General features: G+C 27.4%; 2 protein-coding genes and 1 long non-coding RNA gene across 3 annotated transcripts; 2 read left to right on the forward strand and 1 right to left on the reverse strand.

Annotated features, from left to right (window-relative positions):
* The first annotated feature begins 38 nt into the window (after positions 1-38).
* On the forward strand, positions 39-3,723 carry LOC126549728 (uncharacterized). Its single transcript, XR_007603841.1, has 3 exons — positions 39-1,272; positions 1,421-2,095; positions 2,176-3,723. It is a non-coding gene; the product is annotated as an uncharacterized LOC126549728 (long non-coding RNA).
* A 408-nt stretch (positions 3,724-4,131) lies between these two features.
* Positions 4,132-7,741, forward strand: LOC114132666 (cyclin-dependent kinase 10). The gene is made up of 10 exons (XM_027998177.2): positions 4,132-4,368; positions 4,474-4,640; positions 4,949-5,021; positions 5,144-5,324; positions 5,811-6,013; positions 6,095-6,256; positions 6,324-6,486; positions 6,547-6,668; positions 7,362-7,488; positions 7,564-7,741. Exons 1-10 carry the CDS (start codon positions 4,353-4,355, stop codon positions 7,571-7,573), a joined length of 1,224 nt encoding a protein of 407 aa, XP_027853978.1. The 5' UTR covers positions 4,132-4,352; the 3' UTR covers positions 7,574-7,741.
* Positions 7,607-8,277, reverse strand: LOC114132668 (39S ribosomal protein L42, mitochondrial). Its single transcript, XM_027998181.2, has one exon. The coding sequence runs from the start codon at positions 8,087-8,089 to the stop codon at positions 7,733-7,735; it is 357 nt and encodes a 118-aa protein (XP_027853982.1). The 5' UTR covers positions 8,090-8,277; the 3' UTR covers positions 7,607-7,732.
* Positions 8,278-17,357: the final 9,080 nt, after the last annotated feature.

Genomic DNA, 17,357 nt, shown 5'->3' on the forward strand with positions numbered 1-17,357 from the left:
GAGACCACCACATACCATGAACCGATATTATATTTATTATTTATATACTATATTATAGATACTTAGTAGGTACTTACACGAAGTTGTACCTGTTGTCTAGTAAATTTTTAAATTTTTCGGTAACTAAGTTGTGTGAAATGAAAATTTAATTGAAAAACGAAAATCTTTCCTCCGAAAAATCAAAATCACACGAAGCTTCCAGAAATACGTCTTGCTATCTCTATTTCAGATTTCTAGTGAAAATCAAAAGCAAACTTAATGCAAATACTTTTCTTTCCCCGCTTCATTAGGATTAATTACCTAGGTACCTAATATGATGACATTATAATATTATACAACACTTCACAACTGTGTATTGGTAATTGTATCTGTTTAAAAAAAAAAATAGTTTTTAGGTACCTATATAGTTTTAATTTAATTTGATGAATATTGAGTTATTGAATATGCTTAATTAATTATTATTTATTATACATTGTCCTCAGTATCACCACATAGGCGGAAATCGGGGGGGGGCTTGCAGAAACCAAGCCCCCCCAGAAGCTTAAAGTACAGCTATTTTAATACAGTAAACAGTAGTGCATATAAGTGTAATAAGCATATTATATTGCTTGAATGGCGGACAATTTCAACCCGGACATTTTCCCCCAACATATTTTCGATGCGAACCCCCATTTTTTTTTTAGGTTTATTATTTAATATTTAATAAGAAATTATTTTTTCCAATAAAATATAATTTTTTTTTATAAATAAAATCAATTATACTATAATTGCTTATTATAGTAGATGTATATTTTTGATCAATTCAACTACTTGAAAAAATAAAATAATAGTAATATTATATTTAAAAGATAGTCTAAATAAAAAAGTAATAGTACTAGCATATTGTATTATTCGCTAGTAACATTGAAATCTAAAATTGTATCTAAAACCCAATCAATTGCTGGGCTGTCAAAAATTATCTTATTATTTGATTTAGACTATTAAGATAAGATTCTTCTACAATCTTATATCTTCATGAGCAAAGGTTTTGGACTTTTAGTAGTGGTTTAGTGGTTGTAACTCGTAATTCGTAAAGTGAAAAATATATAAAATAAAAATCGTTAGATTTTTTTTTTTTGTTTGTGATCGTGGATAAAATAGAAATTATTAAAACTGACAGGGGAGGTTTAAAGATTGTTTTAATGATTATATATACCTATACAAAATAAAAAAATCTTGCTAACAACAAAATTAGATGGGAGTGTGTGGAAAAAAAAAAGAAAAAATGTAAAGGTAGTATAACAATAGATCAATCGATTTTAAATGTGTTGAAAAATATTGAATATGAAAATCATCTACCGTCCTCAGCCCAAGTTGAAGCAACAAAAGCCATGTTGAATATGTATACTAAAGCCCAAAACAATTTTGATACTTCTTCCAGAGTTTTTGCAGAAGAAACGTCTAATTTATCAAATGAAGCAATGGTTTTATTGACAGATGAAAAATCGATCAAAAGATCACTAAGAAGAATTCGGAATAAATAGTACCTTTCACTATGCCCTTTATCGGAATTGAAAATAAATAGTAATTGGGCTACTACAGGAGGTGCCGAACCAAAACAATTTTTATTATTTGATAATGAAAACAATGACAATCGATTAATTGTTTTTGCGTCTCCCGAAGGAATGTTAGAGCTGTCAAAATTGACCAAGTGGTATATGGATGGAACATTTTTCACTTGTCCTAAAGAATTTCATCAAGTATACATAATTCACGTATGTATTAAAAACACATCAATTTCGTGTGTTTATGCTTTATTACAAAGAAAAAATAAAGAAATCTATGTTGAACTTTTATTAAAACTTAAAAGTATGTTGTCTGAGTTGAAATTAAAAACTATAAGTATTGATTTTAAACAATCAATGATTGAATTAGTATTTGTCGACATTAATATTCAATGCTGTTATTATCATCTTCCCAAAGTATTTGGCGTATAGGTAGTTCAAAACATAGGATTAGCTAAAAAGTACAAACTACAAAGAAAATGAAAATGTTCGTTAAATGGTTGCCATGATTAAAGGTTTAGCATTATTACCTCTAAAATATGTTAAGAAAAGTATGTACTATTATATAATATGTTAATAATATTATTACAATAACTACTATTATATACGTTTTATTATACTAATTGCTTAGGTATGTCTGTGTTGTATGATTTATCAAAAGACTTCAATGATCCAGATATCGATGAACTATTGTTATACTTTGATAGAACGTACGTCGATGGGACTTACAAGAGAACTACTACACAATCAAATGGTTTGTCATTATGGCGATCTTCACTAATATTTCCTCCTTATTTATGGAATGTACATAATGCTACAAAGAAAAACAAATGTAGAACAAATAATATAAGTGAAGAGTGAAGGCATATGAGTGAAGGTTTCAATAACAAATTTAAAACTTTGGTAAGAACTCAGCATGCAAATATTTGGATGTTCATTGAAGCACTACAAAAGTCAAATTCAATGGCAATTAATAAACTATTAAAAATTAAAACAGATACGGTTTTTTTAACAGAAATTCAAATCAGAAATTAAATGTGTTTCACAAAATATATCATTTTTATGTCGAAATTTTTAGACTATATTTCATAAATATTTTTTAACCTTTTATACTTATATAATTTTTTTACTTTTTGTTATACAATTTTTATTATATTTATGAAAAAAAAATGAAATTTTTAATCTATTTTACTTACCTATATGTATACATTTTTTTACATTTTAATTATATTTATGAAAAAAATAATTTCTTATTAAATAATAAACTTAAAAAAAATGGGGGGAAAATGTCCTACTATGCCAAAAACAGTCGGCGGGAAATTGTCCGGTTACCATATTACGGTTACATTATTTATCATAAAATAAATATAAAATTGTCTGTTAAACAATTCTCATAACTTCATTTAATTTTAAAAACGTGAAATCAAAAAACTATTTTAAGAAATTCCTTATTTCTGAATTTATTTTGTAATTCCAATTTAGACCAAATAATTGAATTTTTCTTTACCAAATTTGACCTAAATATTAAAATCCTAAAATATACTTGAATCCGTTCATTCAAACTGACGGCCAAAAAATTATTAAATATTATGTCTTATAATCTGTTTTAAAGTTACTTTTTTAAAATAGAACTACTCGAACTAGAATGAAAGAAATAAATAGAGTTGGACTTCTAGTACTTAAAAATCTAAAAGTATGTATGCACTTATGCACTTAAACATCAAGAATATGAGCTAAAAATATGCTTTTTTATTTTATTATTTTATCTAATTATAATATTTATGTAGAGAATCATTAAACTTCGAAACATAACTTTTTAAACGAAAAGGCAATGATTATTTTTTCTTTGCATATTTGAAAATGAAAAAATAATATTTAAAGTTTGAAATATGTAGATGGGGTACGCGACGAAAATATTTTATGCAGTGCTCTCAATGATAAAACTAGTACGCGCCAAAATATGACGGACAACTAAAGTTCACTTCCTATATGAATTACGGTTTTATCGGCTTATTAATTATTAGTCAGATAGTAAATTTAAAATTACGTAACCGATAATGAAAATATTATTTTTAAATGGAAAATTTACTATTTTGTCCGATAATTTTATAATTTATTTCAAAAATTTGCCAAATATGTTCTTAATTTTTCTAATATACCCAAATATGTATTTTTATGCAACAATGAAAAAATATGCAAAATAAAATTTGAAATTTGATTTGATGTTATGAAACACATATTTTGTTGATTACTACAATTTTTCTAAAAAAAAATATGAAAAATTATAAGTCCTCAACCCTAGAAATAACCAATGCATATATTTATTTATAAAATTATAATTTGCAGTTCAAACATGATTTAAATATAGTTTATAATTTACTTGTTTGAATTAAAAAATATACCTATTCATAAAATTGGTAAAATTTAGATTTGGCTTGATTATTATTTATTGTTTGAATTCATAAACATTGTCTATGTTTGAATTACACCGCGATACTGGTAATTTTATTCCGTTCAACGGGCACACTTGCTTCTGATAATAACAAGTAATAATGGTAATAACCACGGACATAGAAAAGAGACTAAAATATCTTGGTCCGTGGTAATAACAATCGGCGTTTTGCTCCGAACCGCAAACACCAGAATCGTTGATACAAAGTACAAACGTCGTTCAATTTGTTAGTTGAATACTTGAATTAACTTAAATCTTAATTCATTAATCATTTGTTAGTCTTAGACCTTAGTTGTTACAAATAGATGTGTTATTTGTTTATTTCAACTTCCATTTAAAACAAATCTTCGGCCAACATGGGGAAATCAAAAAGTATGTTTTATATTCGATTTATGCGGTGAATCTTGTACAATTAAATAAATATTGTAATGATGATATCAAATTGTTTGGTTTAAAATTTTTCATGTTAATTTATAGAGAAACATTCGAAAAAAAGCAAAAAAGAAAAAACTGTAGAATTTGGAGGCATTAAGAAATCAAAACAAGTATTGGCAGATTATGATCCTACTGGTCCAGTTACGCTTTCAGGATCATTATACTCTTTTCGTGAACTTAAACCTATTCCGATTCCTGAAAAAGACCTTGTTAGTAGTATATATACTTTATGATACACATAAGTGCTCCTTACATAATCTGTTTAGTTCTTGCTATGTATTCAACTGAACAACTTACAGTTTTCAATCACATACAACAAAACTCCTGAATTGAATGTTTAAGACTGTTCTAGTAAAATGGACCACACATGAGCTGTTTTAAATCATAATTTTATCTTTTTTAATTAATTAATTTTTGTTGGTTTATTAGTAGAATTTATAGTTTGTGCAAGCACAATTCTAATAACTATATTTATTATTATTTTGTTTATATTTCATTGTAAATTGTTCATATTTAGCTTGGACGTTGTCGATTTGTAGCTGAGTTTGAAAAATTGAATCGCATTGGGGAAGGAACATACGGTGTTGTATGTAAGTTAAATTTATTATTTTATTAATATCTTTTTCTTAGTTTTTGATTTGGTCTTTGTATACCAATTATTGACTAAGTTTGGTGACCAATAAAGAATATTAGTCTGCATTGTATTTTTAAGATCGTGCAAAGGATTCAAAATCACCTTTAGAAAAGATTGTTGCATTAAAAAAAGTTCGCATGGAAAATGAAAAGGAAGGATTACCAATGAGTGCACTTCGTGAGATATCATTATTGTTGAAATGCGATCATGAGAATATTGTTCGCCTACAAGAAGTTTTAGTTGGCAGAAGTTTAGACAGGTAAATATTTATAAAAAGTAAACATTATTGTATTGCACATCTTGTCCTTCTTAGTAAAAATGATGATTTTGTTCTAAGTAAACAATTTGAGGAAGAACATATATTGTGAATAGGGTACCAAAAACATGGTTTAACAATTAACCTTTTAAGGACTCAATATTATGAAATAATCTATTTTTAGAAAATACTTTACATAAATTATATTAACAAAACATTATATGTATGAAAATTATTATTATAACTAAAACTATCAGGCTAATAATAATATATGTTAACATTTAAATTAAAACTTTTGATGTATTTAATTTCATTAATTTCAGAAGAAAAATAATAAATACAATTTATTTTGTCAGTTATATAAATTTAAAAATTGTTAATTATTTTCTGTGTGCTAAGACATTCTAGTTTTTAATATGTTTAGTTTTAGTCTCATATCTGTAATATTATAGTATTTTAATTATAACTTTGTTTTCTATTTTTTTTTAGTATATTTTTGTCTATGGAATATTGTGAACACGATTTATCCAGCTTATTAGACAACATGGCTACTGCATTCACTGAGTCTCAAGTAAAATGTATATTTTTACAGCTCTTAAAAGGACTTAAGTATTTGCATTCAAATTTCATTATTCATCGTGATCTCAAGGTATCTAATTTATTGATTACTGACAAAGGATGTGTAAAAATAGGTAAATATAATTTTTACTGAAATTTAGTTGTCAATATAGTTTACACAAGTTATAGTATTAATATTTTTTTTTATCTTTAAGCTGATTTTGGATTAGCTCGTTTTTTTGGTGTGCCACCAAAGAAAATGACAGCTAAAGTGGTAACACTTTGGTACAGAGCTCCTGAAGTCTTATTGGGATCTCCTAAGTTGACAACAGCTATTGATATGTGGGCAACTGCATGTATTTTTGCTGAACTTTTGCGTACGCTAGTTATTATATTGTTATTTCAGAACAAAATTTCTTATTATTTAATTTTTTTATAATTTAGTTCACAAACCATTATTACCTGGTCGTACCGAAATACATCAACTTGATTTGATATGTCAACTTCTTGGTACTCCCAATGCTTCAATATGGCCTGAAATTGATACGTTACCTGCACTGAAGAATTTTACATTAAGACCACAACCATATAATAATATTAGACCAAAGTATTTGACATTTAAAAGTACTTTTATCGTACAAATTCAAATAAAATTTTTTTTATTCAGATTTCCGTGGTTATCAGATGCTGGTATTCGTCTTTTGAACTTTTTGTTCATGTATGAACCGAGTAGAAGAGGAACAGCTGAAGAATGTCTACAGAGCTCATACTTTGTTGAACCACCATTGCGTAATGACCTTTTTTTTTGTTTATTTAAGAAGATGCCACACCCATATGAATTGTTTTTGTCTTATGCATGCGTACAATAGTTAATAGCGAATTTAGGCGGGATGACTTTACTCCCTCGATAATAATATCAAAACTATAAACCGCACTGGGAAGATTTTTATCTGTTTTGTAGCGTTTTAATTTTTTGATAGTAGTAACCAATAGTTTTTAATAATTAAGTGAAAAACCTTAGTTTTAAACTGATAACTTCATGCTATCAAAAAAATTTAAATGTTATGACATAGGTTAAATTCTTTCCTATGTGATTTATAATTTTGGGGATTTTTATTTAAATTTAGGTAATTAAATGTCTAATATTTTCTTTTTAGTCTGTGAGTGGGATTTATGGGTAATAATCTTAAATTAATGTTTACATTTTTATTAAGGGTTGAATTTTATTATTATTAAACAATGACTTTAAAATTTAATTATGTCTAAAGAAAATAGAAAATAATTTAAAAACCATAAATTAATGTTCATATCACTAATTAAGTGACAATACGAGCATCGCACAGTAGCTTTGAGGAACAATGCTAAGTGCAACAAAATCCTATCCCTAGTTATTAATCAAGATTTTAACTTATATAATCTAAAACAATAATAATTAATTTAGCAATTTTTAAATATTATTTAACATAATATTTATATTTTTAGCATCTGATCCTAAATTGATGCCTACATTCCCACAACATCGTAATTTAAAACTTAAAAAACCATCACATCAACCAAAAGTTTGTCAAACTATTCCACCAGTTGTACCATCATTAACGGACTTATTGAGGTGACTTATTATCATATAGTACTAATAATTACTGACTATACATTTTATTATTAAAAATGTGCTTTTCTGTTACAGCTGGAAATAGAAGAAAGAATATTGTTTTATGACTTACAATATCTTAATCTTTGATATTATACAATTTTTATTCAACAAAATCATTATAAAACAATTTTGGTGTGTACTCTTATACTAAAAAAACGTGAACTAATTCATTTTTAAAAATAATAAACATAATTATATCGGATTATAAATATTCTCTGTCTACAAGTTTTTGATGAGCAAACCTTCTTTTCCATTTCTTGGGTGGCACCCAACGGTGTTTGGTGGTGTACGTCATTTTCATTAGTTCTTGTTGCACTATTTCTTTATTGGGCTTACTGAACACTTCGTGCAAAAAATCTTTGTTTTGAACTCGTAACACTGAGTTGTCCTGCACATTGTTGACCGGTAGAGGTTTGGTGAACTCGTATGGAAAAGTACTCTCTGGATGATAACACACTATAGTAGACGCGTCGTCAGTGACGACGATGGCACGTTCTGTTTTGCTGGAGCGTGCCGACATGCTGCTGGCTAGTCGTCTGAATAATCGCAAACCGTTCATTTTCCGGCAAAATAGTAAGAATTATCAAAAATCAAATGATCCCGTAACGACTAATATCGTGAAATGGCCGAAACCTGCGTGGAGTGCAATCAGTAAAGGGAAAAGACTTCAAAGATTAATAAAAAATAGAAATGTTCAAAATATGTTCAATGCACATTACACAATAATAAAAATTGTAAGATGTAAATAAACGTTATCGGGAAAAAATTGTTATCATGGTTCACAAGACAAGGTTAATGTTAACCTAAAAACAAAACGAACAATTTCGTATTATCGAGAGAGCGATAGAGTAAGTTGTCGTAGGAATTAACTATTAAGATCTAAAGAGAATATACATATTTTGTATATTATGATTATTTATGATCCAAGGTGTAGAGGGCCTCAGCTACTAGAGGCTGTTATTTAAAACAGATCCGTGACAAAAGTTTAATCCGATTTCGATGGTAAAATTTTCGCCAATTCTAAGATTGTGCGCCAATCGATAGTCCGATTCATCACTGCCGAATCGTTTTTCTTTCCATGGCCGTACCGCCACCCACCCCCGCAAAACCGTATACAACGGAGTTGTTGTCGTTTTCACGCCGCGCATTCGTCCGTCCCTCCCGGCGCTACCGTCCGACCATCGTCTATACTTGATAATGTGACGTGCGGATTTTTAAAATTTAAAAATTTTCTTTCGTTTTCGCGTCGTCCCGTCCGAATTTTTGCCGCATCCGTTGACTTTTTCGACCTCACCGCGATGCAGAGGAGCGGTGAGTAAAATATCCAATAATCCATCGCGTCTGGCAATCCGTTATTTTTCGCGCACGAAAACGACGCGACGTCCGCGCGAAACGGTCGTTGTCACCGCCGCCGCCGAAAGCGAATCGCTTTGAACAGTTTGAACGCTTTGATGTCGGCTGCGTTTCGACGCTCAGTGTACGCTGTATATTGCCGGTGACGACGCGTTTTGCGCGCGACTCCTAGGACAACACGTCCGATTCGGCGGTTCCGTTTTCGTCGCGCGAAAATCGGATTCCCTGTTGCGTATTATTGTTTGTTTCCCCATAATAATCATTGTCGTAGTGAACGCTGCTGTTGCGGTGGTAGTCGTTGTTGTTCACGTCGTTAACTCACCCATAAAACATTTTTGTTGATTTGTATTTTGTGTACTTTTGTTTTGTATTTGTATATTTTTGTTATTTTTTTTTTTTGTTTTTTTTTTTTTTTTGGTCCGTTCGTGTTGTGCATTGGCTTTTGAAATTCTCTTCGAAATATTCGTGCAGCTGTAAGTACCGTATTCATTTTTTTTTTTATTTTTTAAATATAACTTTTAACTTTTAAGCTATCCGTTATTATCACTTTGAGTACTATCGTTGTTAAACATACCGAGTTCCGATTCCTATTTAGTTACCTATTTGTTGGCCAAGTAAAGCTGATTCCAGTTATCAACTTTTGGTGCATCCCTTAAAGTTCACCATAGAAATGTTCCACAAAGATAGTACCTACATCAATATTAGTATTATATATCTAGATTTGATTCTGAGTGATCTAACTAGGTGGTAGGTAGGTACAAATGTACAAATGAGACGTTAAATATATTCAAAAACATTATTGCATATGTTTATGTTAATAAAAATTTTATTAATATTAAAATTATAATTGTATGTCAGTGGAGTATTTAATATTTACATGATTTATGATGTAGTAAGTCTATCCCTATGTCTATTTTCATTCTCCATATTTTTTATGTTTAAAAATTATATCATTGATTTTTTAACAATAATTGTAGGTATTTAAAAAATGTAATAGAGTAATCAGATTTTTGACTATAAGTAAATTTATGGTAGGTATTTACTTATAATCATCATTATTATATATAATTAATTGAGAGTAAGTAAATACCTACCTATTTATTATAATTACTACAATATTTATTCTTATTTACCATTCATAGTAATCTATACATTATTAGGTATATATTATATATATATTTATATGATAGATTAATATTTAATAATATAATTAAATAACTATATAAGTTCATAATCTACCTATTCTATTATTTATAGTTAATAAGTTATTTATTTAATAAATAACCCATTGAATTCTTTGAATTCATTCTATGCTTTACTTAAAATAATTAATTCATATTGCATATACTTTATTTTTATAGGATTGAAATAAGTATTATTATAGTTAAATAACTTTGAATATATTATTAGGTATCTACCTATATATTATAATAAATTATTAATCTATTGTCTGCTTGGCATTATGAAAAGCATATTTAATTGTATTCATTGTTATCAAAGTTAAAACCATAAAATATTATTATGTGATATTCACACTGATGAGTGTTAAAACCGAGGTTAAAACATTTTCAGGCATTTTAAATAAAATATAAATAGGTACATAGGTATAATAATAAATTATTAAAAAAATGTCCGTAGTTGAAAATAACATCTAAATCATTTTAATTTTTTAAATTAGGTGAATAATAGTGTCCAATTGACATATCTAGTCATATTCAACTAATTTTATATTTTAAGTAGTCACCTACCAGTTGTCATTGTTAATTTAATGTTTGTGTAGGTTGTCTGTATGTATATATGTGGTTTGTTAGGCAGTTTGGTTTTGGTTACTTAAGAGTATTCTATTATTTTAGTTAAATGAAGCATGCAATGATTTATTTAATGAATTATACAGCATTCATTGTATTCATTATATTATTATTTTTTAAATTTGACAACTTAGTTATTTGTAATTTTGTGAAAGAGTTTTGAATGTTTTGAGTGATGATTAGAATAATTTAGAAAATGTTATGTAAAAACTTAAAATAAACAAAGATATGTATAAATATTTTTAAAGTGGTATACTGGTATTGAAATTGAAGTGGATACTTAATGAATGTTTAATATTTTATCAACTATCTTTTCCTTTCTATGTTTATGTGATCAAGTATTATAATCTTATATTGTTTAATTATATTTTATGATGGTGAATGAAACTATTATAATTATTTATTATAGGTACCTATAATTATAATTGAATCTAAAATTCTAAATAATTTTTTTTATCTGAAGCATTTAATATTAATCACAGACATATAAAATGTGTACATTGTCATTTGAAATTACTAGAAAGTTGTTCATGTGAGTCATGTTATTGTACACCACGGGGAAGAGTTCAACCATGGTATATAAAATCAGTGGTTTTGGAGTCTGAATAAAATCGAGTTTCCTTTGTAGACGAGTAGACAACTTGTCTACACCTCTGTCAACTGGTTTATTTTTATATAGATCGGAAGTGAGCTCTTTTTGGTTTACTTGTAATTCCAGTTGTTCTTCGAGTTCTTTGACTATAGCATTGCAGAATATAGAGTTTTATATAGGGTTACCTAAGAAAACCTGACGTTTTTTAAATAAACAGTATTCAGTTATTTTTTTACTAAAAATTGGCTTTTAATTTTTAAGGTTGTTTTACATGTCACTTGAAACATTTGTCAATTGTGAAAGATTATGTTGGGTTGATGGTGTCCATCTTCTTGTATGTAGTAAAAACCTATAAAAAAAACGTCAGGTTCCTGTCAGTTACCCTGTATAAACAAATTAAAATAAGTTATATATCTATTGTCATTAACTATATACACTTATATTTAGTTTATTTAATTATTGTTATTATTGAACAATAGTTTTATTATGTTTAATTTGTAATAGTATTATAGGTTGTAGAGATAACAAAGTGCTCTTAAAACATCAAATATAATTTTGTATTTTTTTTCTTTTTAAAGTAGGTACTAAGATATGAAACGCGTAATATTAGGTAGGTAATTATATTATTAATTGTATGACTAATAGCATAAAAAAATTATTATTTATCACTTGAATTTTCGTTTTAAATACATGAACATCGCCATTAGTCGACTGATTATTTTAAGAGATTCTGATATTTATTATAATAATCTTCTGTTACACAATTGTATTCGATAATATCTAATATTCTCGATGCAAGACCAATTATTATTATAACACTTTTTTAAAAATCTATAATTATTTAGACGTCTCATTTTTTTATTTGTACAACTCATAGCTAGGCTGAGAAGCTCATTTTGAAATACAATATATTTTAAGTAATCATTAGAGCTGTATAGAATTACAGATATTCTTACTAGGAATTTATGAATAATAGTATGATATCATAATTTATATTAGTTTGCTCATGTGAGTCTTATCTTGGTTCCGGCACTTGTAATGGTATAATCGTCGGAAAACGATATTCCTGTCGCTGGAATGTTGTCGCTTTATACCACGAACCTTGAAAAATATATTAATAAATATGTCTACACTCTATCAGTCTATAATATATTGCTATGATACGCATTCGTGAAAATGGTTTGATAGAAAACTGTTGAAAATCGGATAATGCCGAATTAGGTATATATTCCCAAGGTTGTCCTATGGAAAATGCCGTGGTTGTCCGAGTAACCGAGTGTTGGACGTCGTCTGTGTAGGCGTGGTTAATAACTCGACCTAATCAACCGCAGTAAACCCGGTATAGATGACCGTCGTCGTCCAGCGGGTAATCCGACTATCCAAGTCTTTTCGGTTGGTCAGTCCGCAGTCGTCTTCTCTGCGTCCGTGGTATTGTAGTGTCCGATTCTCGGACTATCATCCGTTTTCACACCGACGTTAGCAAGTATAAAATTCTTTTACACTTAAGTCCATAGTGTTGTGCTGTGTGTATTTGCGAGTTCCGTTTGCCACTCTCTGACCGTTTTTCTATTGGTGGCCACAAAAAAGTAAGACAACGCACGTAATTTATAAATTATTCATATGTGTGCACGGTATACTCGTACTTGCACTATTAAGCATTAAATAAAATAGGCAATAGTAGATAAACGAAATTTGTGTATTGAATTAATTGAATTAGTTATAATAGTAAAATTTCCATGTAAGGATCTCCGAAGGGACCGAAAATAAAGACGCCGTCCTACCGAGGTGACCGTTAAAATAAGTACAATACTACCAGATGACCGCTATATAGAGCGCATAAAAACCAAAATACTCGCGCAATAATATGCACATGCAAAAAATGTATTTATGACAAAAGTTATTTACTTATATGTATGTACAATTTTAAATTTAAAAGTTGTGTTTATTTTAAATATATTAAAATTAACAATTTTGAGTAATATTAAACTAAATTTTTATTTTCTGAACAATTTTTTTCGAGATAAATTTCTGCTGTTTTTAATAAATTTAAACCATCAACGTTATTTAACGTATTTTGAAGAGTAAAAAGAGCTAATTGTTTTATTTGATTAATGACCTCTGAGTAATTTGATATATTGCACACAGATTCTTCAGTTTCTTTTGAATTTTCCTCGGTTTCTCCATTAAGTTCCTCCTCCTCTTTATTTCTAGTGATGAATGACTTGATATTGCTATACACATGCATAAATTTTCTATTATTTTATCTTATAATTTCATCGTTATTTATAGTGCCCGCTATATAGAAGTATTAATGTATTTTCCTTATAACACTTGACGGGACAAAAAAAATGATCGTTACACGGAAGTTCCACCGTTCGGAAGTTTTGATGTATATGGAGCATTTGAAAAATTGTTAACTTCAGAGATATCTTTAAATAATATTTATATCTTATATATGCATACCTGGTTCTAAATATTTTTTTATAAAAGTTAATTTAGTGACTAGATTCTAGTAGACAGTAATAAGGGAGGTGCCTAGTAATTTTGTTAAGAGATGACTATTTTTTTTTTCAAAAATACGGTCTGTTTCCCAAAGTTATAAACATTACATTAGAAACTTTATAAGTAACAATAGTCTTATAGTTTCATTATAATTTACAACAATAATTAAATAGTTAAAAATGTGTAATAATATACTTATAATAATAATAATAATTATATAATTATATAAGTATAATATGTATATTTTATATTATATAATAGAAACATTATCTTTAAAGTTATCATATTGATTTAAATATAATAATATCTTCATAATTTTTAAATAGGTAATAGAAAATATTATAAATACCTAAGTGAATACAAATCATCGCAATTAATGTTTTAATTGAATAAAAATGGATTACGCATTGCATTTGTTAAACATAAAACCATAAATTAAATGAAAATGACAGCTGTATACTTATTATAATAATCATAAATTAGTCATCGTATGATAAATTTAATTATTGCATTTTGTAATTGAAATATGTATTAAAAGAATTGGAGAGGGGTGTTGGAGGAGCGAGAGATATGTATTAAGAAACTTAAACTTATAACCTCATGAAATGGTCCTACTGTATTTAATATATACTATTAACGCTCAATGTTTCATATTATGTTATTAGTTTTATACGCCGTCTTATAATTAAGGCATGGACTTAAATTCTTTAAATAACAAGAAAAATGCATTAGAATGATACGATTTAATGCATTTATAATATTACAAAATAAGATTAAATTTTTTTTGTCACTTTTTAGGCGAATAATTTAAATTTAAATTGTTATCATATTTTATCCATTCTTATAATATCTATGAAAACTGTAAAATATAGTTTTGAATAATTTTGGTATGAAACACATTTTAATTTATTATGTTTGGAAAGCAATGTTTTAGGACTTTTTAGAAAAAAGTATCATATATATTATAATATGTATTATATTATTATAAAAATAATAATAATAATAATAATGGCATATTATGTTTTTTTAAAAAAAATTTTAATTGTTGATTATATTATGTGACGTAAATCATATTATTATGATTTTTATTTTTTTTATTTTTTTTCCTGTTATATAAAAAGAATTTGAAAACAATATTTTTAAACTAATGATCATATATATATATTTCTGTTAATATGTGTAAAATATTGTGGTTTACCTTTTTTAAGAGGACGTCACTCCCGCTATGTGTTAAAAATATACAACACATCATGTTCCGTTCAATAGAACCAATATTGTGTTTAAATATTAGAGAAATTTAATTCGTTTGTAAGACTGGAACAATACAGTGAGTGTGGTGTCCTCTTATAAGTGATTGATTAACTTAGTTTATTACTGTTGATTTCATTATATATTTGTACGTACCTATATACATGGATATTGGATAAGGTGAATACATATTTATGCAAATGAATTAGGTTATTTGTGCGTAATTAAATCGTACATTAAGAATAATTTTAAAATTTAAAATTCAATAGTTATTTTAAATGATTATAGTATGAAACATTGAAACTACTAACGATTTATAAAAGTATAATATTTTTAAGAGCATTTTTTGGTGTGGAATTGTAGTTTTATAATGAAGACGATGAAATGAATTGGTATTTTGTTTTTATAATTCGTAAATCGTAGTCAGTGATCGGTTAATGCCTTAAGCGTTAATTAATTAATCTAATAAAATTAAAGAATAACTTATTTTTAAATACTTTCTAACATTCTAACACTAATTATTTACTTTATTTAAAATGTCATCCGTATTTATTGAGGTATTTATTATTCCGTAAATTGTTGGCGATATTGGGTGGCATTCACTGAATATTCATAGTTAGGTATTAAATTATCGAATGCTTATAAGTTATAACTTATATTTGCTAAACCGTTATTTTCTAGAACTCTAATATATTCATAAATAAATGTATGTATTATAATATAATATCCTCTCTGGTTTGAGACATGCATTCTATATTTTTATGTATATTGTATTTACATGCTGACATATATGACTCGTAGGTTTTTGTTACAACTTACAAATACAAATTATTAAACCATAGGAATTTCTTTATTAGATCGATCGAAGCCATATATTTCTTAGTCATCTTATACTTATTATTTTTCCGTATCATCTTTTACGACTTACGGACTCGGTACTTTCTTAACAGAAATCAATCCGTTGTTGTTATAGTAGTGTTGAAATATCGTTGTTTCAATTCTATTTCTTTACCTATATTAGGTATAAAATACAATCCTCCAACGGAGTCTGTTATTAACAATTTCATTTAAATGTTTTGTATAATAATTATTGTATACTTTTGGTAATATTTCGTGTACTTATGTTTTTCAAGTCCTAAGTTTTAAATGTTTTAGTTTATTTTTGATTTAGATTCTGAGTGTACTTTGTAGTGTTAAATTATTTATTTAATTAGCAATCATGCTTGTTACTATTATTTTAGAATAAATAATAGTGCTCCAAAAATGTTGTGTAGGTTCCTAGAAAATTTTTAGAAATGAAAGATGAAAGTACTTCAGTGACTTCACTTGTTAGTTCACTAAACAAGTAATTAAGTAATTAAGTAATCTTAACTGTAGAATAATTTATTTTATTTAGTCTTAAGAATATATTATTAAAAATACCTAAATAGTATAATTTACCAACTTTTGTTTGATATAAAATCAATTTTAATCTAAAAAATTATAATCCTGAGTAATTATTTTCGATTCCTTGATGGGTGATATATATATATATAGGTACCTACGTATAATTTAGTAATAATAAAAACATTTTGAAAACAGCATTTTGACCATATTTAGGTTAGAAAAATAGTATGTATGTTTGAAAATGTTATTAAGTTATTATTTTAATTTTATAAAAACTTCAATTCTTATTCCTAAATAATTGTTTATTTTTTTATAATAAATTTGAATTTAAAATTATTCCGTACAGAGTTCTCAACTCACAACTGCAAACCATATGTTATAATATTATTATAATCTGCTAAAACCCGTTTATCTCTTTTTTTTTTTTTATCACGGCAACTAAGAACACCGAAAACGCAATGGTTTACTGTTGTGTGAATATATACCTATTAATTTTAAAATATTTACTCTACACAATCGTATATTATAGTGTCGTCTATCACAATATGTTTATTAAGTCTGTATAATATTATGTTTGTTGCACTTAAGTTTTAAACTAATTAAATTTTTAAACGTTCTCGGACGTGATGTTCGGACCGCGGATAGAGTATTTGTGTTCGTTTTTATTATTATTGTTATTATTATTTTTTTTTTTTTGCGATATTTAGTCATCGCTCGTCATAAAATATAATAATAACAAAATAATCGCCCGGAAAAAAAAAATACGCACTTTATTCACGAAGACGTCTCGCCGCTCCTACCGTGTGGCAACACTGTGACCGTCGGCTGGGCATCTGGCGCGCGAGGCATCGAAATCCCGCCGTCCCCGACCGCGCGCGAGCGCGCTCGTCACCGTGGCCGCCGCCGTCACCGCGCGTCGACTTCTTACCACCGTGTAA

This window comes from Aphis gossypii, chromosome 2 (assembly GCF_020184175.1).
Source record: "Aphis gossypii isolate Hap1 chromosome 2, ASM2018417v2, whole genome shotgun sequence".
NCBI lineage: Eukaryota > Metazoa > Arthropoda > Insecta > Hemiptera > Aphididae > Aphis > Aphis gossypii.